At 39.4% G+C, this 27,126-nt stretch overlaps 1 protein-coding gene across 1 annotated transcript in view; it reads left to right on the forward strand.

The window, feature by feature from the left end:
• Positions 1-27,126, forward strand: part of MAN1A1 (mannosidase alpha class 1A member 1) — a 143,636-nt gene that overhangs the window by 72,368 nt on the left and 44,142 nt on the right. The window contains exon 6 of the mRNA XM_084889940.1: positions 15,123-15,217. Coding sequence (XP_084746066.1) covers positions 15,123-15,217 — 95 coding nt within the window. The remainder of the gene's footprint in view (positions 1-15,122; positions 15,218-27,126) is intronic.

Below are 27,126 nucleotides of genomic sequence, written 5' to 3' on the forward strand. Positions count from 1 at the left end.
ATAACAGCCTCCTTCCCTAACATCTGACACGCATTGTCTCTAGTGCAGCACAAGCTATTTGGTGTTGCATTTACATTATGGGAAACTCCAGTTAAATAAAGCAAATAGAAGAGCCCTCTCATAATCCCTGAAGAATCTGTGACACAAATTTCTATCATTAATACGTAATGAAGATTGTAAAGGTTTTTTGAAATCTTATTTCCTCAAAGTCTAAGATCCATGTTGGACTTGGCCAGAACTTATTTTCTTATAACAGGCCCTTAAAAAAAAAAGGGAGTTGCTTTTTCTCATGGTTCTCAGTCATTTGTCTTCAACAGTTCCATCTTGTAGTGACTAAAATTAGGGGCGAGGGAACAATATCTTTTCTCATTCTATTTTGTTAACAGAGGAAATTTTCAGTCTTCATCTCAAATTTTCACCTAGTGCATTGCCTTTTATTTAGTGTTAGAAGAACTTGAGTCCTTTTCTTTGGCACCTTGATCTGTGGGTCTCCTGACTGGCCCTCAAATGGATGGTGGATGCCACTGTGGACTCTTCTATGTTCACTTCCCTTTTATCCTGCACTGCCATGTTTCCCCCACTGTGCTTTGCCTCAGAACTTGGAGTCTTACTTTTTTTCTTAGGTTTATTGAGAGGCCCGGTGCACAAAATTTATGAATGGGTAGGGTCCCTAGGCCTGGCTGGTGATCAGGGCTGATCAGGTTCCCCATCCGTCCTCTGCTCCCCCCTACCCCCTGCAAATCCCAGCCTCTCTTCCTCATCACCTCACAGCTGCTGCTGGTCACCCATCATGTTCCACGCCTCCCCCTGTTGGTCAGCGCATGTCATAGCAAGCAGTTGAACTCCCATTCTCCTGGTCAAACTCCTGAGGGGATACTTTGCATATTATTAGCCTTTTAGATAGATGATAGATGATAGATAGATAGATAAATAGATAGATAGATAATTGACTTATAAGATGTACAATAGGTGGTGATTTGATACACTTATGGTTAATAACCACAGTACCATTAGTTAACATCTCCATCACCTCACCTAGTTACTATTTCTATTTTGTGGTGAGACCATGTAAGATTTCTCTTAGCATCTTTCAAGTATGTGATACAGTATTGTTAATCCTAGCCACCATGCTTGCTGCACATTAGATCATCAGAACTTATTCATCTTATAACTGGAAGTTTGTACCCTTTGATCAACATCTCATTTCCCACACCTCTATCCCACCTCAGCCCCTGGCACCTACTGTTCTGCTCTGTTTCAATGAGTTCAGCTTCTTTAGATTCCACATATGTGATAGTATATAGTGCTAGAGACCTAGTGCATGAATTCGTGCACCAGTGGGATCCCTCAAGCCTGGCTTGTGGGATTGGGCTAAAACCAGCTTTCCAACGTGCCCCAAGGGGTCCTGGATTGCAAGAGGATGCACACTAAGCTGGGGGACGATCAGGGCAAGGAGGGACGTGGGAGATTGGCCAGCTGGGACAAGAGCTTGGGAGGGCTCCAGGCCATGGCCAGCCCATCTCACTCAGCCAATCTGCCGGATCTCAGCAGCAAGCTAACCTACCAGTCAAAATGTCTGCCCCCCCGCACCCCCCAGTGGTCAGTGCACATCATAGTGAGCAGTTGAGCAGTCTTAACATATCATTAGCATATTACACTTTAATTGGTTGAATGGTCAACCATACACTTAGCATAGCAGGCTTTTTTTAAAATAGTATTTATCTTTCTCTGTCCATGAGTTTTACTTTTTTTAAAACTCACAGTGCTACTATCTGGGTCAATCTATTAGGGCTTGTTCTTTTGAGCAGATCAAATAGATCAGTTTCTCAGCTACCAAAGGTGATTCCCACCTGAATGATAAGATATCCACCAGTCACAGAGGAAAAGATGTACACCTGATGATCATATTGGAGGAAGCCTGCTTTATCTGAAGCTGAATTTAACATCTTCAAATGCAGCTACGTGATAACTTCCTTGCAGTTTTACACAATCTGCTTTCTCCATGTCTCTGATGCTGCAGCCAGTGTCACACGGTCAGGCATTGTGACGGTGAGGATTTGCCTGGTTACATCGTGTGGCACTCACAACAATATTTTACCCATCTTCATTTTTTGGGTTTTGTTTTTAGAGGAGAAATGGAAGTTATTACTTCATCCTTTCCAGTGTATCATAAAATACTGCTCTGTGGATGTTTCTCCACTGTTCCACTTCAAAAACAAGTATTATTATGAGTCATTGACCGCAGCCGTCTTGTTTACTTACATATTCCAAGTGCCTCTCGCAGCTTGGCATGGAGGACATAGGCACTCAATAAATATTTGTTGAGTAAGTGAAATGACATTTTTAAAAGGTCAGAATTATAAAAGAAGTTCCTTCTTAAAAGTTTATAATTTAGAAAGTTTAAACTATGTTGAAGAGTGTGTGTGTGTGTGTGTGTGTGTGTGTGTCTAATAGTTTTAAAAAGCATTCTGATAGTGCAAGAGTGGCCACAATGGACGAGATGTTATATGTCCTGTTGGTTAATATTTGTTTGTATTTTAAAGAGAAAATGCCTCTCTATTTCAATTTTACATTTTCAAAACTCTTCTTATAGAAAAGTACTGAATTATGTAACATTTTGATATTCTGATGATGATTGCTATTACTGCAAGGCATTGTTTCATTAAATTATTTCTGGTGCTCTAAGAATATAACTGATCTACTAAAAGCAGATGTAGTGTTGCCATGAAATGGTATATATGGAAATATTTTAAAACTTCTTAATTTAAAAGAAAAATATTTAAGATGCTTGCAATCACAGTAACAAATGTAAATGAATGTTTACATTTGTTACTGTGTACCAACATACATTCATTTACATTTGGTCTATAGCTGCTTTGACCCTGCAACTATAGTTAGTGAATAAGTCAATGAATCAACGAATGCCCTCTGACCAGAAATACCATTTTCAAACATTTACCCTGAAGGAAGTCATATATACAAATAAATATGCACAGGGATGTTCATACCACTGCTGTTTGTAATATCAAAGCAATGGAAGCCCAAGAATCAAATAATAAGGGGCTGGTTACATTATAGTCATTTACAAAAAGTCCTTGCAAAGCTCTGACATAGACTGTTGTATTTAATGTAGATTCAGTTGCTGGAATGGATTTAAAACATTACAACATAGTACCTATGGAATGATACCATTTTTCTAAAAAAGTGCAGTCAATACTATTTAAAAGTATAGATGCTTAAGATGTTAACAATAATGTGTTTGGGTGTATAGGATTAATGATGTTCTATAATTTTTGTTTATTTGACAATTTTATGGTTTTTTAATAATGAGAATATGTTCATTGGATAATGAGGAAATTTTAATTTGGGTGTGGGGAAGAAGAATAGGAAAAAGAGAATTCTCTGAATTCTAAGGTGCAAAGATATTTTTCTTCATTTTGTAGATAAAGAAACCAAGGCTAAGAGAGGTCAGTTAACTTGCCAAAGGGAACAGCCATGAGAACAATTGCACTGCTCCCAAATTTTCTGTCCAGCAGCAACACCACTTAATAATTTAAAATGTTCACCCATCAGCCGACATAAAATTTTGAATTCTATGCCCAGAGGTACTTAGAGAAATCAGTGTAATACTATAAAATAAAAGGTTAATATGCAAATCTACCAGATGGTGGAACAACCAGTTGCTGTGATGAGCACTGACCACCAAGGGGCATATGCTCAAAGCAGGAGCTGCCCCTAGAGGTCATTGTGCTTCCCTCAGGGAGAACAGCTCAGCCAGAAGCCAGGCTCACAGCTGGCAAGTGCAGCAGCTATGGCAGGAGCCTCTCCTGCCTCCGAGGGAGCACTAAGGATGTTCCATTGACGGCTTAGGCCCACTCCCCTAGGGCCTAAGACATCAGTCGGACATCTGCTGAGGGATCCCACACTGCAGGAGGGCCTAGGCTAAGCTGAGGGACTCGTCCCCCTAAGTGCACAAATTTCCTGCACCAGGCCTCTAGTATGTAATAAAGAAGATTTTATGCAGAAATCAAAAACCACCAGTTTGCTCTAACCAGTGTGGCTCAATGGATAGAGCATCAGCCTGCTGACTGAATGATCTTGGGTTCAATTCTGGTTAAGGGCACGTATCTCATTGTAGACTTGGTCCCCTGGGGCATGTGTTGGAGGCAACCAATCGTTGTTGCTCTCTCACATCAATGTTTCTCTCTGTCTCTCCCCCTCCCTTCCACTCTCCCTAAAAATCAATGGGAAAATATCTCGGGTGAGGATTAACAACATCATTAACAAAAACAAACCAACCAGCTTAATGGTATTAGATGCATAACCAGATAGGTTTCCACTTACTTGAACAACAATAACAAAAAGATTAATTTACATTTTGCCTTCTATTTTCTCAAAAAAATAAAAAACAACCTATGTAGCTATGGCTACTTAGTTTATTTTGTAAATCTGCAAACTATTACCACTAAATAATACACTAATTCACTGCTTTTTTATACCTATAGAGTTCATAGTTTCAGTACGTCACCTGACACAAAAAGGGCACATTTCCTGAAGTTTATTCGCTTCCCAAAAGATAGATACTGCAGGCCCTGGTGCAGACAACTGTTTACAAAATTACTCCAACTTAGAAGGGTAGCAACAGTGAGTCATCCTCGCTGTAATCAGCTGACAGCTAATCGCCGGGAGAAAGAGCAGGACCATAGAATGTGCACATGAAAAAGCTCAGCAGCTTTTGGTCCATTGGTATGGACAAAAATGCGAACATCTCTCAGTTATTCCTGAGGAAACCACTATCTTGTAGCAAAGAACAATGAAGATGATAGCTATTGTTATAGCTCTTTAAAAAGCACTTGTGCATTTAATCACATTTAAATATCCTGTGATTTGCGAGAATGATTCCCTATTCATATATCTAGAAACTGAGGCACAAAGCGGGTGAAGTGAATGTTGAAGATAATACAGGCGAGGCAGCTGATTATGGGGCCCCAACTCCGAGTCTGCGTGTGAGGCTGATGCTGAGTCACCAAGACAAGATCCCTGTACATGTCACTAAATCAAAGCAACTGAACAAGTTTTTTTTTAAATCAACGCAAAGAAAAAAGTTAAACTATAAACATTTTAATGCTTTTTAGCAGTGAGATTAGGGATCTGGGACAATTCACTAAGAGAATGCTGCATAACCCAAAAAATGCCCGGGAATCATAATATACTTGCATAGATGAGGCTGTTGTTTCCTTCCTCTTATCTTTCTCATGAACAAGGTTTCCCAAGTCCGAATTTTGTATATTCCAAGTGGTTTGTGCTCTTTACCTGCAAGTGTAATGATAAACAGAACACTCCCTATTTAAACGCTGTGATATCACATATTAACAAGCTCCATGTGGTGGATTTCACAAATTAGGTTAGAAGTCATAGCTAGATAGGGTACATGCTTTCATAATTCTTGTGTCACTAGGGACCAGTTGCAGGGAGATTCCTACAAGAACAGGGCTTCCGGCAGGCTTCCCTCCTACCACCACCTTTCTCCCACCCCCCACCTCCTCCATGGTGGTGGGAGGGGGCGACCATACAGTGGCCACCCGGGCCACTGCATGCCCCGCCCGCCGCCGCAGCTGCCTTGCTTTCCTCTTTCGCTACCTGTTCCTTCTACGCTATCTTCAGTCTTCACTCCTCCCTCCCTCTGCATATGCAAATTATCCACCATCTTTGTTGGGTTAATTTGCATACTCGCTCAGATTGGTTGTGGACGTATTGAAGGTACAGTCAATTAGCATTTTTCTCTTTTTAAAAAAAAATATATTTTATTGATTTTGTACAGAGAGGAAGGGAGAGAGATAGAGAATTAGAAACATCAATGAGAGAGAGAGTCATCGATCAGTTGTCTCTTGCACACCCCCTAGTGGGGATATGCCCGCAACCAAGGTACATGCCCTTGACCAGAATCGAACCCGGGACCTTTTAGTCCCAAGCCGATGCTCTATCCATTGAGCCAAACCGGTTTCAGCAGCATTTTTCTCTTTTATTAGTGTAAATTAGCAGGCATGTTTTATTTTAAAATGTTTTCTTTTTGGTATGAAATGTGAGTTCAGAAGCTAGTTGGCTTACTTAATCTAATGTTAAACGTTATTCACAAAATACTGCGTATTTTTCAGAACATCATGTTGGTAACTTCCCCAGTTTTTAAACATAAATTGAGATAAAATGAGCAGCTCAAAAACTCGTTTTTAAGCATTGTGAATGGTTTGGACTGTTTTGCTATGATTTGTTGGTATTAAAGCATCTACAATTACACAATGTGGGGAACATCTCAGACTAATTCTAAGCACAGGAGCTAAATAGCCTTTTCTCTTCTTTTTCTGTGCACTTTTAGCTTCCATATGGAATGCATGTTAGAGGGACATATAATTTTCTATCATCATACTATATTTTTTTCCCCCAGCTTCCCCCTCTGGACCATTTATCTTTACAACAAACTTTCTTCTTTGGGAGTCACTTTCTTGAAGGACCTTAATTATTTCTCAAGCTATTTCCTCGGTCAGACAGCCAGTATAATTTGTTGATGTTGTCATTTACATATCTTTGACCCTTATCTCTCAGGAAAGTTCCATAACCAATAAGTAGTGAAGTTACCCATCTTCATGGTGCAGAACTAGTGAGCAGCAGGCCCGAACTTGAACTTGGGCCTCCTGACTCCCTGTTCAGTGTGTCTGCTACCACCTTGACCCTAGCTTCTGCTCAGGGAAAACACAAACAATTCCCAGGTGGAGGTAGCATTGGTTTCTGCATACCTGCATACTGGTGATGTCTACCTTGAACAAAAGCCTGAAAATTTCCCCAGTTCCTCTTTATTTTTTATCATGCTCTCTTTAGAAAATCTTGCCAACTCAGAACCAAAGAATGAAATCAGAGCCCTCAGGGGGGGAAAATATCAGTGTTCATTTATCAACATTTATTCGTTGTGAGTGGGGATAGCATAAAAGCAAACTTTAAAAAAAATTAAGTTGCTATTAATTTTTTATGAAAATAAATGTCTATACGTATAAAGAGGTAATATGCAAATTAGGCCAGGACTCCATAACGGGTCATGACCAGACAGGAGGAGGCTGCGCCCATAGGTGAGACCCGGAGTGGAGATGGAGACAGAGACAGGGGGGCCTGCCTAAACCAGCGCAGCGGCTCAGGCAGCCGGGAGCGGACACAGCGAGGGGGTCCGGGGGATGCTGAGAGGCAGGCATGGGTCTCGGCCCCCTACAGGGCGCCTCCTCGCATGATTTCAATCGCATGCTGGACCTCTAGTCTTTTATAAAGATAGTTAAGTCTGAAATACCTATTCACGCCCTAGCCGGTTTGGCTCAGTGAACAAAGCATTGGCCTGTGGCCTGAAGGGTCCTGGGTTTGATTCTGGTCAAGGGCATATGTCTGGTTGTGGGCTCAATCTCTAGTAGGGGAGCATGCAGGAAGCAGCCAATCAATGATTCTCTCTCATCACTGATATTTTCTATTCTCTCTCTCCCTCTCCCTCCCTCTCTGAAGTCAATAAAAATATATTTTAAAAATAAATAAATAGCCGAAACCGGTTTGGCTCAATGGATAGAGCGTCAGCTTGGGGACTGAAAGGTCCCAGGTTCGATTCTGGTCAAGGGCATGTACCTTGGTTGCGGGCATATCCCCAGTAGGGGGTGTGCAAGAGGCAGCTGATCGATGACTCTCTCTCATCGATGTTTCTAACTCTGTATCTCTCTCCCTTCCTCTCTGTACAAAATCAATAAAATATTTTTTAATAAATAAATAAATAAATAAAATGCCTTTTCACTAGTGCCTTCTGCATTCAGATTTATAAAGTATAAGAAGTGTTCTTGCTTTTAAGCTTTGTGCTTTCATACATTAGAAACTCAAGTCGAAGGTACAATTATGTTGTTTCTTCTTTTCTCTTTATATATATATTTTGTTTCTTAAGTTTTGACTCAAGATTACTCGCAGATTAGCATGCATATCGTTTATGTTTTGAATAAACAAGTTTAGGCAATCTTAGTGCTTTAATTTTTCAGGAAAGTGAAGGACACTCTCTTCATCTAATTGCCTAAAAGCTAAAGGCTGAATTGTACTGAATCACAGGGAAGAAAAACAAAACAATTGACAAAAGTGTTCCTCTAATTAAAACCTATAAACTTGAAGAAAATGAAGTTCAGAATGCAACTTGAGAAATAAAACAAATAGGTATTTTAATTTTAAAAATTTCAGTTGGGATTTTAATTAATGAGAGAGAAAATGCAAAGATTAAAAACAGGCAGCAAAGTGAAGATGTGCACACACACCCATACCAGGGACTCACAGGGGGTGTCCCTCTGCATCAGAGGAGTTGCAGGTATTTGAGGTGGTGTGGACCCAGCACTCACTTGGCTGTACCATCCCCTATGACAGTGGTCGGCAAACTGCGGCTCGAAAGCCACATGCGGCTCTTTGGCCCCTTGAGTGTGGCTCTTCCACAAAATACCACGGCCTGGGTGAGTCTATTTTGAAGAAGTGGTGTTAGAAGAAGTTTAAGTTTTAAAAAATTGGGTCTCAAAAGAAATTTCAATCATAATGTTGACATTTGGCTCTGTTGACTAATGAGCTGGCCGACCACTGGCCTGTGAACGCACTGAACTAGAAGAGGGCCTCTCTGAACCTTAGTTTCCTCAATGATAAACCAAGACTCAGGGAATAGTTGACCTTGGCTGTCTCTTCAAGCTGTAAATTCCTGCTGTATTAATTATTTTATATGTCTTTACTTGAGTATTTAACCTTTAGAGGTTCCACTCTAAACCGAAAAGCCAGAGTAGCTCAATCAGTTGGTTGAAGGATTAAATTTGGTTCATATTATTATGTGTGTTGATCGGCTCAGCTAACAATATATGGGTTATTTCTGTTATTGTTCAGCCGGATATTTATCATTTCTCTGGCATCTTGCACTGAGAGCTTTTTGTAGCAAAATGAGTAATAGGTAAAATCTGCTTTTATTAATGGGGAAAATCAGAGCTTGATCTTTTAAAAGTGAAGTTTTCAGCAAGGGCATTTGAAGACGGGTTTTGATATTGATTGTGCATTTAAACCTAAGCATGCCTGAACTGAAACTGGTTCTTTCCAGCACTGCCTGTTCTTCTTCACTTCTTCTTTCCTAACTCTTTGCTCTGGCATGTAAATATATTGTACAGTTCTTCAGGGATCTGCAAACCGGTAGAGCAAGGAAAGCCATGCATCTTGTTTTACAGCCTTGTCTAATCCTATTTGTAAGGGTGAAGTAAAAAGATAAATGTTTTTCTTTGACAGACTCTAAAACCTAAAGTTTTTTAAACATTGATCAAAGACAGTGATGATCTTACTTAAGTGTAATTGAAAAGATACCGTTTGGGTGTAGTTATTTTGAAATTCTTAACTTTAGACCATAAATGTTTTTATCTAAACCTATTTGTGAGTTGCATGCTTTAAAGATTATTTTATAAGCTGTTTCATAATATTTTACCACCCTTTCAGCATACATTAGTTTTTATTTTTACTGTGAGTGAAATCAGAATCTCTCTTAAGCAGAATTTTTCTGAAGATTCTTGTTGAATCATAAGATGTCTGCCCATCTCAAATTGATTGGTGAATTGGGCAAATACCCTATTTAATTTTAACGGCCATTTAAAAAAAAAATAGGAAACATCTATTGTTAACATGGGTTGCATTTTATTTACTGTCATTTTTCATCTTGTTCTTTTAACTTTGTAAAGTCCTCTTCGCCAAATATAAGTACCAACAAACCCTGGAACTCGAGACTGACAAAGAATCCGGGGGCAAGTTAGCACATAAAACAGGAGCATAATTTTGCTCGTTTGCCAGTCTCATTTCAGTACTAGCTTTATGACTTCTGAATACTGGGGGTTTTTTAAGTGTTAAATCAAAAGTAGAGATTATGAGCCCATTTTACTGGGGAAACTGAGAACCAGAAAAGTTAAGTTACTGATGCAGGCTTCCAGGTCGAGCCAGTCCTAGCACTCACATGTGGCTGGGGCTCAGCGCTCTGTCCACTGTGCCTGCCCATTTGAGGGAGTGCTGAAGTACCATTTAGTGTACTTCTTGTGATCATTTGCTTTCCAGCGCATTCTCCAGGATGTGCTAGTTAAAAATGCAACTGCCCTTTAGAATGATTTGTGACAGTTCTCCTTTATTCTTTTAATAATATTAACTTGATAAGCTAGTTTGGAATTTTATTACCTTCTGGCCATGTTAGCTAGAAAGATGTTCTCTGTGAGGATCTAGATTCCTCCTCCAAGTAACCTCTCTTCATATCTTTGGAGAAGGTAAATCAAACATGAAGAATTGGAACTGATTCTGGCTCACATATGATTTCATTGAAAGCATCAATAGCTTAATGTTAGAATCCAAAACTCTTTTGTAATTGTGCTCAAGACTCTGGAATACTTGACAGAATTACTTGCAGATAGTAGAAACCAGTGGAATGGGATGGCGTGATTTGCAAACTCTGGAATATCAATGTTTTCTCATTATAATATATGTCTATTTATTAAATGAACATTTATTATTGAGCACCAGTTACTTTGTTTGATGCTGTATACATACACCACCACCACCCAATAAGGCAAAGTCCATGCTTTGGAGACTTCCATGTGAAATGAAAATTTAAAAGATGTTATGACAAACAATAAATGAGAATGGCCAACTTTATGGGGAGTTATTGAAAAAGACCTCTCTTAAAAATGAGTATTTAAAGGGGTCACTGAAGTTAAGAATGAAACAGGAAAGTGGAGAGAAAGAGCATTGCAGCCAGAGGAACCAGTAAAGACAAAAACCTTGAGACAAGAAGTGCCATTGCTTCCTATTAACTGAGAATATAAATATCTTCCCCCATGCTACTCACAGAAATACTGTGATAGCAATCCATTTAAAAACCAAATGACCTAATCTGAGGTGAATATCTACTACTATAATAGGAAACAAGGAAGGAATAGACGGGTTTTTCCTCTCTTTTAGAAAGAAACTTACTTGGGGATAGAAGAAGGAAGGATGATATCTTGCTTTCTAGAGTCAAATGCTGTATTGTGTGATACCAATGTAGGTGTTCACAGAAGGAAAAGATCTTGGCCCTGGCCTTGAATAATGGGTAAAATTGTATGGGCCAGAAGGAGACAGAAAAGGATGTTTCAGGATGAAAGAATTATGTAAATAAATATACTAAAGGTGGTATCACCAATAGAAACAAAGATAGAGGTGTTAAATAACCTTATTGTGGTAATCATTGCTATATATATCAAATCATGTTGTACACAATGTTATATGTCAATTATATCTCAATAAAGATAAAGCTGGGGAACATTAAAAAACAAATAATAGAATTGACTGAACTTGAGTGAGTGCTTCAGACCATGAGACTCAAGCTAGAGTCAGACTGGTCTTTGAGAGAACCGAAGATAATAGATTGATAGAGGTCATTGAAAGGTCAGTAGACCAGTCTTGACCTGATATTTTAGACAACAGAGGGAATCAGTATGGTTTCTTGAACAAGAACATAAAAAGAGGAAATGGTAGACTTACTTAGAGGACCTTCTTTTTCATCATGCCATTTCATTGTACCCAGTGATGAAAATATGGATTATGCTCATGTCATGGAAAGGGAATGAGCTATATGTAAGACATTTCAGGGACTGAAGAGCAATAAATCTAAAATCAAAATGCCCGTGCTTTTAAGCCCCAGGGACTCAGAGTCAATGTCAGTGATGGAACTAGGGAAGTTTGCCTGGGACAGTAAATGATGGATTTCATTTTGGACATGTTAAGTTTGGACATGTCAGGAGACAAGACACCCAAACTATGATGTGAGCACACAAATAGAACTAAAGCTAAAATGGGAAGTTGAATTTAGGAATTCAAACAGGTGATAAGAACTGAGTACTTAGTTCTGGAGAATGAATGCTTATGATTAAGAGTGTGTGAATTGGGGGAAGGAGCACACACACACAGAACTTGAGTAGAAGGTACCAAAACAGCAGTTGGGTAAAGGCCCAGACCAGAAAGAATTTCAAGCAGTTAAATAAGGAAAATTCTATGGGAAATACCATTATTATCATCACTATGAAAACTACGACTAACCTTTTAGAGTAGTTGCTATGTATTCTAAGATCTTTAAATGCAATAATGTGTTCATTTCTTTCCATAGCCTTTAAAATAGTAAATGCTATTGTTATTCCCATTTCAAAATGAGGAAATTTAAGTACAGGGAGATTAAACAATTTGTCCAAGATTACCCAATTTGAAGAAGGTTTTTAAAGCTTGAACCCGTAACTCACATGCCATAAGATTATACTATTAACAATGGTATTTTAACTATATAGTTTGACTTTTATCTCTTATAAATTTATTGAAAAAGTTAATTTACAGTTTTAAGAAATTGGGTTGAAATTAGAAAGTCAAGAGATGGCTGAGCAGTAATTGGATAATCCCATACAGAAGAGAACTTGGAATTCTCTAGGGCAGTGGTCCGCAAACTCAGTCAACAGAGCAGCAAACTCGAGAACCCCAGTTTGCCACCCACTGCTCTAGGGTAAGGCAGAGAAATGAGGAAGAATATACCTATTAGTCTTTTTTTTCCCTCTCTCTTCTCTTTCCATGCACTGTTAGTTGTTAGAACAGGAAATTGTCCACTTTAAAGAGTTATAATAATTGGGGGGGGGGGGGGGTACCTCTATTTTATTTATTTATTTTTAGCTATTTCTGTATACTACAAATGCCTGGATTCCAGGAATATTCGTTTATCTAAATTACTTGTCAATCAGTGTTTTACATTAAACACACTACTTTCTCAATTTCCTTTACTAAATGAGAGTGGGATTCCAGAAGAGTAGGGTCTCAGAAATAGCGCCAACATTGGTTTTACGGGGTAGTCTTCAGTGTGGGAGCTCACCTGCCCAGGTTTCTGTGTGGGGAGACTCAGGTCTTGGGAGTAGGCGCTGTGGACTGGAACCCATCCTCTGGAGAAGCCACACTGACTGATTTATTGTTATTTACTTAAATATGTATATTTTTATTGATTTCAGAGAGTCAGGGACAGGGAGAGAGAGAAACATCAATGATGAGAGAGAATCACTGATTGGCTGCCTCCTGCATGCCCCCCCGGCTGGGGACTGAGCCTGCAAATCACGCACCCTGGCCAAGTGTCTCACCGTGACCTCCTGGTTCATAGGCCGATGCTCAACCACTGAGCCATGCCTGCAGGGCCATACTGACTGCTCTGATAGTGCTTTCACAATGCCTTCCCATTGGCTGGGAGAAGCCTTTGCTTTTCAGGGCTCCCCCAGCCTTTCTCGCATCTCCCTTGTTTGAAGAAGAGGCAAAAGGAGATGTCTAGTTCCCAGCCTCCCACGCTCAGGCACACCATGTGACAAGGAACAGGGGTCAGGCACCTGCTTGCTGCCGCAGCTGGAGCCGTCCTCCCTCCAACGAGTAAATTAACTCTGTGCTTGTCTTTGGACCAGAGCTACGAATGGATGTCAGCCAATTAACCTCCCTAACGCATGGTTTTCTCCAGTGAACTGGCTGCTCAAAAACTGTCAATATTTTTCCATTTTCATAGAATAAAATTCCTAGCCTTTCATGTGTGACCTTCCATAGTTTAGGCCAACGCTGTCTGTGTGTGCCTGACCTTACTTAGCAGCATGCCCCTCTACTGGCCTGTTCCATTTCTCCTGCAGGTCCCCACTCACCTCCGCCTGCCTTTAGGCCGATGCCTCCACTTCCCAGCCTCACCCCAGGCTCTAGCATTGTTAGCCCCTCGTATGTGCTGCATACAACCTTCACAGGAGTGCCCCTCCACCACTCCGCCTTCAGAACTCCCCTGAACTCCTAGACAATATTATCTCCAGCTCCCGTTTATCTGTGTCCTAGATATGTATTTTGCATCTGTTATCTTCTTTACTAAATCCTGGGTAGAATCTGTACCTAATTTAACTTGTACCTTTCAAATCACTTACAGTTATCATTAGAGGAAGTTAAAATATTCAAGGGCTAAGAGGTCATATCGATTACTTATAATAATAATATGTCTTTTTACAACTTTTTTTGTGGGTGTTATTTTTATTTTTATTTTTATTCATTTTATTGGAGTCACATTGATTAATAAGATCACATAGGTTTCAAGTGTACATTTCAATGATACATCATCTGTATATTGCATTGTGTTCCCACCACTTAAGGTCAAATCATCTTCCATCACCATATATTTGGTCCCCTTTAATCTTTACTGCTGGAGGCTAAATCCAGCAGGTCATAATAAATTCGAGAAGTCCTCAAAAGGTTGAATGGACTCTTTCAGCAAGGCTGAAAATTTGCATGTTATTCCCTGAGGGCAGTTCCCCCAACCTAATAATACTTTATTGTTCACCAAACCTTACCTTTGATATGTATATCTGCTTTGCTGTAGAGCAAAATGTGGAAATAAAAAAGCCAGGGGTCTGGAGATTTGAAGAGGTTAGTCACTAGGACTAAGTAGTCATCTGGCCCCTCAAAATGCCTCCCAAATTCCTATTTCTTCTCTAGTCTCTTCATTCATTTATGCCCAGCCCCTTCTCCAGATCCCTTGAACCTTAGTAGATGCAGAAAGACCCCAGCACTTTACTACCTACATTCCCCTGGTCTTCTTTCACTGTGACATCATAAATAAGTGATGAGAGAAAGGACCAGATATCCTGATTTTTAGCCCAAGACTTATCCACCAATAACACTGGTTCTCCCCCTGGCTTGCACCCTGGAATAACCTGACATCACCTAAACTATTCCGATCTGAAAGCCCCAAACCATAGAATTTAGAAACTCAGGAGTGCAACCCAGACATCTGTATTATTTAAAGCTCCCATGTGATTCTAATGTGCAACCAAAATTGGAATAAATGCCCTTCAGCACCATGGCCCTTGGACCATTCTTGCTTTCCTATATAATTATATTTATTTGAGAATTCTTTTAATTTGAGAAAATTTTAATTTTTTTCATGTATAGAAAATTTCAAAGTAGAAAAGTACTGGAAATAGCAATATAGTACATTTTGTTTTGCTTACAACCGTAGCTTACTTGACTGTTTAACTTTTCAGATATTTCGAGAGAAAGCAGTGGAACTTGGGGTAAAATTGCTACCTGCGTTTAATACTCCCTCTGGAATACCTTGGGCATTGCTGAATATAAAAAGGTAAAACTCTTCATTTTTTGACAACATATTTTAAGTTGAATTAGACACTGGATGGATAATTACTTGTATGATGTCAGCCTCTTCCACCATTGGGAGTCTCGGCATCTGTCCTTGTGTTGGAAGTTACTAATTTTCAGTGTTCCGCGGCCTTACATGGGTCCTTGTCATGGGATAGCATGACCCCAACAGAGTCATCCAAGCCAGACATGATTTGTGGTTTTCATTCTCATGGTGACATTGCATCCGAAAAACTGTCTCCATAGATTCCATTATCTTTAAAATTGTCATGAAAATGTTTCAGAGGCAGGACACTTGGACTAATCAGATCTCCCATTTAGCGAGACTGGGAGCACCTGAGGCTGCCCCACCCACAGGTACAGGAGGGAGGGGAACTGCTCCACTGACCCAGATCAACCCAACCCTCGAATCCCGTTTGGGTGGAGAACACTGGTGTGACAAATCCATGAGAGTGTGGTCCCAAGACAAACCCGGGCTGAAGACTGTCTGGTATTCTCCCCAGGGAATAACTTGAATTTTCATGATACCTTGAGCATTTCACTAATAAACAATTTTATCATAAGCTTTCTCCTTAACTCCTTCTTCCCCATAAGTAATTAACTGCATATGTGCCTCTTGGTAATGATAATGATGAGAACTGTTTATAAAATTATTAGATATGAAGCTTTGTCATACACATTTTGTACATACTACCACATTCAATGCTCACAACAATCCAGTAATGTCAGCACTGATGTTATCTCCATTTTAATAACAAGGAACTCGAGTCACAGACAGATTAAGTCATTTGCCTAACATAATGCCATATATAAATGGTAGAACTAGACTATGTACTTCGATGTTTATGTGCACATGATATATAGGCATTAATTAAACAGCTTTCTTGTTTTATAAATGCCAAGAAACTGTACAGGGTGGCTTGGCAGGATTAATAGAGATTTCTTCTTCATTATTTACTTTATGACATTTTTTCCTAAAATTAATTATGAAAAATCATCAGTTAAATGTCATGCAGTATTTTCATTTGTGTGTTATAAATGTATGCCTTGAAATAATTATGTCTGTAATCATCGGGGGAGTGGGGGTCCAGGGGCAGTGATGCTGAGGCAGTGAGGGGGGAAGAGACCACACAGCTGGCCCATGTTAATGACAGAGGTAGTTCTCTAGTATATGTGATATATCAGAAACTGTGTTCCCCTTTAAGGGGCCTACGGCTTTCTCTGTGATCTTGAAGACCAAAGCATATGCTGCCACGGGTCTCAAGGCCATGGCAATGAGCTTGGCTTAGAGGCAACATGGCATTTATTAGAGTTTTTTTAAATTCATATAGACCATCTATATTACCTTCCACATCTTCAGCCTTTGGATTTATAGACAGTATTCCGACCTAGAAACTACTGTATTCCCTGAAATAAGATCTGGTTATAAAAACACTATGCACATTTAACACATTTCCCCCTACCTAGTAGCTCTGAGAAAAATGATAGGGGCAGAACAGTACACTGAGCTAATTGGTTATCAAGAGACCTGGTTCTAGGTATGTTATAGGTGCTGTTGGTATGTCCTCAGAGCAATCATTTCCACGCTCCAGGCTTATTTTTAAACTGGAAGTTAGGCTACGTTAGTTGTTTTTTGTGAAAATGTTCAGGTTCACAGCCACTTTGAAATTCTGATGAAACATGGTCCTCTCATATTGCATATTGCTGAGTACACATATGTTTACAGTTTCCAAAAGCAAAACTGTGCCATAGGAGCCCACTTTTGTCCCAAGGACCCCAGGTTAAAAAGACTGCAGTGACTGATCACACCAACCCTCTACCCTAGGATTTCACAGAACTAAAGTTGTTGCTTCCTGAAAGGTAATGAAATTAGATAAGGGTTCTAAAGCTAATAGAGAGACACGTGGGCCTACATCTTTGCAAAAAGGCAGTCAATTGTTGTAAGGTGCTGATATCATTTAATTACTTCTAGTCTCTCTTGAAATAAGCATAAGAAATTGGATTATTTTAAAGCATACTTAACTTTACTTAGTGTTTATTTCTAACAGCAAGAGGATTTTTCCTTAGGAAATCTGTCCTCAGTGTACAGTGGAGTTATTTTTTTTGGTGCATAAAGGAACACTTCCAGAAACTATTAAATACTGAATCTACTACGATCTTTCCTATCTGTGCTTCTTGAAAATTCATTAAATGGGGCATTCAGGTTTTTCTTAACACCTTACTTTGCATTTGCAGTGTTTTATATGGATGTTATTATTTAAATTCAAAGATTATAGAAAAATTGGATGTGGAAAAAAATAATTTGCCATTCCATTTATGTGTTATCTAATGTTTTCAAGTGAAACTAGAGGAAATCAGGTGACTGTTTGACAGCAAACTTTTAATTTCTTCCTGGCATCCTGTATGAATCTTTTATTATATATTTTATCCACTCTCAATTCCATTTACTAAATAGCAGTGACTTGCCCAAATTTACACATTAAGCCTTGGCAGAATTGTTAGTAATATCATTTCATTTAAGTCCTCCGATCCCTTTGCCCAACCAAATCCACTCATGGAGTCCCCTTCTCCTCCAGCTGTGAAGCTGATTTGGAAGAAAACATTTCATATTAACCTGCAATAATTACATTGTGGGATACACTCTTGATGTCAACCTAGACATATATGCTGTTTTATCCGAATCTGTGTATGTCTACAGTTTGGGCCAGGGGATAAGGGACAGCTGCCATGGAGCTTCTTTGCTAGATTTTTGAAGGCTATCACCAGTAGAAGGCTAAAAAAAAAAAAAAAAAAAGAGAGAGAGAGAGAGAGAGAGAGAGAGAGAGAGAGAGAGAGAGAAGAAAAATATGTCTGGCACAAGCACATTTTCTTAATTACTCTCCCAGAATAAGGGAGTGTCTGTAGAAGGATGCCCAAGAGGGGAAAAAGTGCTTGAGGATGCTGTTGAGAATAGCTGTGCATTCACTGTTGACTGGCTTTGAAACTCTTGGCAATAATTAGGACAAGGAGGCACAGAGTATGCCATCTATCATAGAATTTGGCTCTTCCCTCTCAATTCCGAAAATAGTTATGGATGTTGCTCTTTGCCAGTGACTGTCTGTTCACAAACATGTGAACCTATTGGTATTATCTATTCGCATCTCTCGAGTATTCAGGTTATTGCTTAAAGATAATAGGTTTCTTTACCTTTTCTTGATTTAAAAAAAAAAAAGTGAGTAAATAAGCATGTATTTGAAACCCTGCTCTGATGCAGGTTTTATGCCCAGGTCCTGGGTAGATTGCCCTCTTCGCCTCGCTTTATTAAAAAAGAAAACAGACATGGTCTCCCCCTCTGGGTATTTACAGCATGATTCTTTAAGCACAATATACATATATATTTTATATGCTATATTATACATTCACTCCAGTAACTGACAAATGTAAAGATAGTCTGGGCCAAGGAGAGATAATACGATCTCACTGGATTGAATTTGAAACAAGCAGTATTTTGAATTGGGGATGTTTGTGCAATTTGAAGCCAAAACACCAATAAGCCAAATTGGATTTCAGTACTTGTGCAAACTGAGAATAGCAGAGAACCTAAATAATTTACTCATATTCTACATTAGGAACTCTGTCCCAAAATCTGTTCAGAAAAAAAAAGGTATTTTATAATGATCTCTTCTGCTACATCTGTAACAAATTCAGGAGCTATGGATTAAGTTGTAAATTAGGCGGAATGGTGATTTAATAGCAGGTGGTAACTGATGGAACGAACAGAGCAAACACCACGGTGGCATATGCAGCACCTGACTGGCCGAACGTGCTAGCTTCACCAGCACAGCAGTAGAATGACAATGCACAACTTACATAACACCTCTGCTAAACGGAAACCACTGCCTCTGAACAGATTAGATTTGGGTAGAACTCAATTTCTCTAATGTGTAAACGTCGAAATTTGATGTCTGATCTTGTTACGATTAGCAAGAGGCCATGTTCATTTTTTCTTCCAACCTAAAGAAGAAAAATCACTTCTGGAGTTTGTAAAATAAAGTATTTCACCATTTTCATATATATATATATATATATATATATATATATATATATATATATATATATATATATGTGTGTGTGTGTGTGTGTGTGTGTGTGTGTGTGTGTGTGTACAATAGTTATGTACACACACATATACGTGTATATATATATATGTATACACACACACACATAATTCAAGCCCAAGTAGAGTAAACTTATTATATTTTGAGTTTTCTAAAATGTGTGCTTAATTTCACATAATGTAGGTACTGTCCCCATTATTCATTTCTATCACAGGCACACCTTCTGGGCATTGCTAATAATTATTCTGTCTCTTGATAAATGAGTTCGTTTTGAGCTATGTACCATTTTATCACTTGTTTGTCTTTGTGGGTTGCTCTGAACTGACACTTTCCCGGTGGTTATATTAGGTTAGCAGGACTGTCGGCAGCATGTGCGCTGATTGCACGTAGCAAGGAATGTCTGGGGGATGACTGATCTGCATTCCGGCTCTCATTAGTCAGCAAGGTGATGAATGCGGCACACCTCTGTCACCTGTGTTTATTTCCTGCTGTGTGAAGTTTTATTCGCTGACTACTCTCATTATCCAATGCAAATGCATACTCTGTCATTAATTACATTGCAGTTTGTATCATAATAATTAAATCGCAAATTGCTTTACTTTAACTGAAATGGGGCCTTAATTAAGAATAGTACATAACTTAATGCTTCCTAATAGTGAAAGATTATCCCTGGTGAAGCGTGTGCTATATATATTGTGACAAAAGACACTAGCCCCTTTATTGGGTTTCTTAGTACTTTAGTGTTGTAAAATGCTTAAGTATTAAATAGACACAAACTCTGAAAGACCATCTGATTAGGTTAAATATTTTTTAAAGTTTTTTTTTTTTTAACATATCTTCTTGTGTTTTTACTTGACAGCTGAAATATAAATTTTTGCATCATTAAATTTGCCAACCATTTTTTAAAGTAGCTGATTTCATATTCTTACATCATAAGAATAATGTAAAAAATATCAAGAAGCAAATTTCCTGAGTATTAGCAGATTGAAGTTTTTTTAATGACTTGCTAATATTCTAAGAGGTAAAATAGCCCTTAGGTGCCCTAAGAAGTGTTCTGTAGCAGTGATATACCCTGAGCAGGAAATCAGAGCCACGTCTTACAGTTTTATATTTTATTACATGTGCTTCGGGTCTGTTAAATTCAAAGTTCTACAAACTCTAGAAAAGGTAAAAAGAAGTTACAGGCTAACCAAGAATTTTAAGATAGCCGGTTTTATTTTTCTGATAGGATATTTTATCATATTGGGTTACCCTCTTTTATCTACTTTTAATTAATTTGGCCATTTAAACTCTTCTGGAAACAGTAATAACCACACTTTAGGTTTTAATTCTGATAAGCACAGTTATTAATATTAGACATTAGAATATTATTACCCTTGTTAAAGCTGCCATGCATTAATATTGCCAATTTAGCTCTTAGCCTTGGATAATTCACATAACTGAGTTTGTCTTCTCATAGGTAAAACTAAAATAACGATAATAATAGTACCTGTCCTGATGACCTCATAAGACTTTAGTGGAAATCTAATGAGTGAATATCTAGAAGATTAATCATTACAAATGCCATGAAGTAAATGTAAATTGTCATTGTTAGTTCCTCGTCTTGTTCTAAAGTGTTATTATGAAATATGGTCTATGATAAAATAACCTAGCTAAAACTTAAACTTGGTTCTGATGCCTTTTTAGGGTAGTCTTCAGCTTTTAAGCCACTCAGTGCTCCTAATTCATTCTCAAGCTCAAGTCCCATTTTCTCGGGCCAGAACGGAAGGGAATGTTGGCAGAAATAGCTGGAAAGATGGAGAGAATGTCTCCATGTAGTCCATGGGGGATAGCTGTGACTCCATGCTCAAACATTTCTTGTTTTAAGTTATTTTGGGATTTATCTATAGCGTCAAAACAATTTCCTCTCCAGAATTATATTTGTTATTGAATTATCTCCTCTCGAAGTAAGAACTGTTTAAATCCATAAGATTTAAGATGAGTATAAGGCAATAAAATGTAATTTTTTTTTCCAAGTCCTGCATGCCAGCTATTAATTAACATGGTACAAACAGTCTGGAAAAGTGCATGCATCCCTGTGAAAACCAGTGAGTGGTTCCCAACCTTCTGTGGCAATGCCCGGCCTAAGCACCTCTAAAATCCTGATATCCCCTGTGACATAGAATTCTTATTACTCAAAAAGCGAACTCCTGTTCAGGTGGAGGAAGCCTAAAAGGCCAGTAACTTGGTCTAAACAAGCTTCCAAAGAACATGGCATCCATGAAAGAAAAATAAAAGAATGAAAGGACAGTTTGAGTACTGAGGAAGATATCACTAAGAAATTGTTTTAAAATAATAATAATAATAAGTGATATGGAAAATAACAAAGTTTTGAAACATATAATACAGAACCGAAATGCATAAATATGTCACAACATATATTTATATATTGTATATGAGGCCCCTAGAACCATAAGAAAAGCAAAAAAAAATTCACTGTTGATAACTCATTCTCAAATTGCCCCCCCTCCTTAAAAATCAAATTGCCCCCCTCTGGGGTGTGTAACCCCCACCTCCCCCCACTGGGAACCACTGCTATAAGCCTTCACATTCTGTTTCCTCATTCCTAGACTGAGCTACTCCTACCAAGGGTCTGGCTGCTGTGGTTACTCACTGTCGGTCAGTGATGCTCCACCTTCCCAGTGCTTTAGAATCACTAGGGCATTAAAAAGCATATATATCATTGCTGCCTCCCTCCCCCCAATCTGTTTCTGTTGGTTTTGAGTTAGTTCCTGACATTTTATAAGCCTCCTCGGGCATTCCAATATTCAGCTGGGGTTGAGAATCACTGCTTTATGTCTGGCATTTCTATCCTGAGGATAGTTTCATTTCTCCTCTCCATTAACTTTGGGAACTTTTCCCTGCCCACTGATTGTGAACTTAGTGAAATATAGAATTACTAGAAAATTGGTTTGATAATGCCCAGCTTTAATAGAACAGTGGTTCTCAAACTTGAGAGTGTATGAGAATTGTCCGGAGGGCTTGTGAAAACCCAGATTGCCCACCCTCAGAGTTTTGGATTCATAGGGTTTGGGGCCAGGCTCCATAATTTGCATTTCCAATCAGATCCTAGTTGATGGAGAGGCTGCTGCTGAGGGTCCCAGGACCTCACTTTGAGAACTATCCTAACACAAGAAATGACTGAGCCGGCCATTGGAGCTGTTCAGATTCTCAAACCAGCTGCTCAGTGAGGCAGCCAGCTCCAACATCCATGGAAAGGGTGAGGGTTGTTGTTTCTGTCACTAATTTATTCGTTACCCCAACATTTTCACTTCAATCTAAGCAGTATGTTGCTTCTTATGGAAGGTAGCTCATTCCAGCCACTGATTACCCAAAAAGAGTTTATAATGTCTTGTTTTCCCCTTGTATCACCATCATAATCATCATTTATTATTATTATTATTATCATTTTATCCAGTAGGACTAGAAAGCAAACTGTGCCATTGTAATATAGTGGGAGGAAAAAATGGCATTTTTAATTAAGGACTTGGGGGTAACTGTGAACAAGGAGAGCCTCTTTCATAAAGCCTTTCTGGTGGCTTCAGGCAAAGTGATTTTATGATGAGCACCGGGTGACCTGGCCCCGTACCTGAGGGCATTCCCGGGCAAAGACAGGAGGCAGCATTGTCCTCCCACCGGAGGACGGTACTGCGGCTTCTTCCTGAGCTTTTCATCCGCCCACCCGGCTGCAGACGGCTCTGTCTGTGCCAGGCGTGCAGTCACTTGACCAAATCAAAGGCATTTATTTATAATGGCAAGTGGGCAAGAAGGATGGCAGCACTTAGTTTAAATGGAACTTGCTGTGCACAGCCTCCTCTATTGAGACTTAAGGGACAGACAATTCTGAGCAAAGGATGCTTTGTTGTTTCTCAGTCACGCATTGGGAGGCAGGGGAATCTGAAGGGCCTGAGGGTGCCTGGACTGTCCCCTTTCTTCCCACTCATCCGGTCCTAATGGGAGGAACTGCCAGGTAAATGGGGCTTCCAGGCTCTCTTTAAGCCCCGGGTCTTTTCTCCATTCCCTCCTTCTTCAGGAATTCCAACATCTGCCACCGACCACTTCCGCTGCTGGTGGGGCACTGACAGAAAACTGAAGTGTGAATGGAGTAAATATTTTACTCAATGGTATATTAGATATTGGGGGGAAATAAAGTTTTTGTTTTATACTTCCATAACGTCCTGCATTTTAAGGCTAAATTGCAGCATATGAGTAACCCTAGTGCAGACATTCATCAAAGGTGATCTGTCGCCAATTTAGAGACAATCTACCTGGAAAGGATTATTTGCATTCCTTAAAAAGGGGGCTTGTGGAAATCTGTTAAGGGGCCTTTCTCACTCTTCACTTTTTGGTGCTTAGAGGGCCTTGGTACAAAACCCCATGGGACCGGATTTGTAGCTGCGGCCTTTACTTCCCCCACATGAAGCCATTACTGATGCCTGAAGCAGTGGACTCACCAGGGAAATTCTGCTTAAGGACAATTACAGTCATTGGGATGCAGCAAACTCAAAGCGGCTTTCATCTCCCGGTTTTCAAATGCACAGAACCAGCGTTTTTCAGATTCAGCTTGGCTCACGTTACTCACACAATAGGTGGCAAATCAGCCTCGGTGGTGTGAAATGTGTTCTGTGTACGGAATTTAGATCAGGTACAAGTCACAGCACATAATTCATACAACGTCTTTGCAGGTCAGCAGCCGAGCAACCTGTCCAAGGAGCTTGCTACCCTCCGTTTTTAATGAAACAGCAATCAGTGTCCTGTGATTATTCTCAAGACCAGGCCCGGGGTGATAGCATGGGGCAAACCTTTAAAATATCTTATTAATAAAGTTAGTTTAAAGATTTATGACATTGTTTGAATAGGTGTTTAGGTGTTTGAAAATCAGCTTTCACTTTCTCACCAAGTCACTTTCTCAGCCCGTATCATTGTCACTCATTGTAAATATTAAAGCAACTGCATTGAATCTTTGAGTGGGAATTGGAAGGTCAGCATGAAATATTTAGACTGCGGCCAATAATTTTTAAATGCTTCACAGTCTCAATGGAGGTGTTAACCACTCCATGATTCCTGCTTTCCAGTCCCCGCTGTTGTTGATCTGTCTTTGAAAAAAACAGGATGAACAAGGATGGATTGCCGTCTCTTTCATTAACTGGAAAAAGAAAACTGATGGAGCAGTCCTCAGAATTCATTGTAATTATTAATCTGGAAATTAATGTGCAGCTGGGCATGGGTACAGGCAGTGCCGTTTGGTGATTTAGCCGTCTTGACAAATGATCTTTCTCCGAAAAGGGGACAGTCGCTAGCTTTTCCTTACTTGACTCTTAGTCGCAGACCCAGTTTCAGGAAGGCAGTCTGAACGCCCAAGTTGCCCTCTTATCCTAGGCCTGGCAGTTGGAGTTTAGCATTATTAATTAGATCTTGCTTCCCTCCTTTGTCACGTCATGCTATAGTTTTTTTATGGAACATTTATACAAAACAGTGATTACTGGTAATTGACCTGCATATGTTGAATAATCTTAAGATGCTACTGAGAGTTTAATGTACCTTGTAAATCGAGAGGCTTCCAATTAAGTCGAGTTCTTAAGATAATCACTTTCAAAACTAATCAAGTAATAGGACATTAGTAAAGCTGTTATTGACTTAATTGTGACAAATTAATAAACAGACCCGGTGCAATTACTATAATGGCTTTATCAGTGAGCAGTTTTCCAAAACTTAAGCATAAATCTGTCTGATCCCCTTGAAGTGCAATAAAAGTTACATCATTTTAAGATGGATATCACTCATTGCTATAGCGATCAATGTGAGCACATTGTGCAAATAGCTTGGATTTCTGTGTGTGTGTGCGTTTAATATATTTTCGTTGATTTCAGAAAGAAAGGGAAAGGGAGAAAGAGATAGAAACATCAATGATGAGAGAAAATCATTGATCGGCTATCTCCTGCATGCCCCACACTGTGGGATCAAACCCACAACACAGGCATGTGCCCTGACCTGGAATTGAACCACAACCTACTGGTGCATAGGCCGATGCTTAACCACTGAGCCATGCTGGCTGGGCTCTTTCTTTTTAAATGTGCTTTACATTTATTTCAGAAGTCAGTGGATCTACTTGCTTAGCCCATAAACCATAAGATTTGATGAGATCTTCTACAATAGATGTCCTGGCCAGAACGACTGCTCCTTCTTGCATTTTCTCATCTGTGCTTCTCGGCGCTGGGGCCCTTGGGTTGATGGTCCAAGAGCTATGCAGTGTCTGTGCCACTATCCCTGCCCCGGAGAGCTCTCGGCACGGTGCCCTTTTATACCTACTTGGCACTCTGCAAATAGACCTTGGAAAACAAATGAATTGAGAATTACAAATTGGCCGTTTTGTTTTAATATCCGGCAGTGCCAATTCCTATAACTTTGCTGATTGCAAGTGTTTAAGAAAATGGCAGCCAAAAGAACAGGAATGTCCATCCTGCATCCACTGTGACAAATACAATATATATAGTTCTCAGAATACATCTGTGTGTAAGATCCTGTGTGTTACTGAATATAACGATTAAAAATAATGTGACCACACATCCTCATTTTTTTTTAAACTTGTGTCTTTTTCATTTTTAAATGGGATTAATAGTATCAATTTTATAGAAATAATGTTCATGACAAAAACCTAGAAATTTGAGAAATTGGGTTCTTTTATATCTAGAAGAGTAGATCACTGTGTGAGTTAAAGATCCTGAAATCATGGTAGGCATCCATGCAATCTATGTTTAAGTTAGACCGTAACAAGGAAGAATAGACTTTCAAGTAAAGTGCGTGTGTGTGTGTGTGTGTGTGTGTGTGTGTGTCTGTGTGTGATGTGTATACACATCTGTAATTCTAGCAAGCCTCCCATGTGTTCAGTTTGTAATACACAGTCTTCCTCAAACAGGGGAAGTACCATAGAGTCCTCATAGTAATTGTAATTGGCATCATCTGGGACAACAAAGGGATGAACACAATGAAACCACCCAGCGAAAGAAGGGTTATTTGTAAATGATTGGAATACCCTAAAATAAGGACTAAAATTGTGGCAATTTCATTAATGATGAGGTATTTAAAATTTGTGGTTCTTGAATTTAACAGGAAAAAATTAATTCAACACTGTATAAATATAGCACTTCTAGCCATTTATTTACCTGCAATTACTATAGCTAGTTGTATGGTGGAATTTGCTCCCACAATTGTATCAGGAACATAAAAATAAGCCATTGGTTTTTAAACGTTTTTGCTGTCTTATCAGTAAAATATTTTTAAATGTTTACTCCAAACTATGTATTCTTATTCACAAATTACATGTACATTTACCACTGTCCTAATGTCATATTCATTTTAAAACACTCAAAAGTAAAATTGAAATCTATAATAATAAAAGCATAATATGCTAATCAGATGAGACGTTCTTCTGGACGAAGCCAGGGCTGCGAGGGAAGCGTGGGTCCCTGATGCCTGCGAGGGGCCGGAGGGAAGCCCAGGTCCTGGGTGCCAGAGGGAAGCTGGTGCCAGCAGCCCAGGGAAGGCAGGCCTACTCTTGCACGAATTTGTGCCTTGGACCTCCAGTCCTATCTAATAAAGAGATAATATGTAAACTGGCCATCACTCCAACACACAAGATGGCCGCCCCCATGTGGACACAAGATGGCTGCCGCAAGATGGCCAGCAGGGGAGGGCAGTTAGAGGGGACCAGGCCCACGGGGGAGGGCAATTAGGGGTGACCAGGCCTGCAAGAGGG

Source organism: Pipistrellus hanaki (genome assembly GCF_964339955.1).
Source record: "Pipistrellus hanaki genome assembly, chromosome: 7".
Classification (NCBI taxonomy): Eukaryota; Metazoa; Chordata; class Mammalia; order Chiroptera; family Vespertilionidae; genus Pipistrellus; species Pipistrellus hanaki.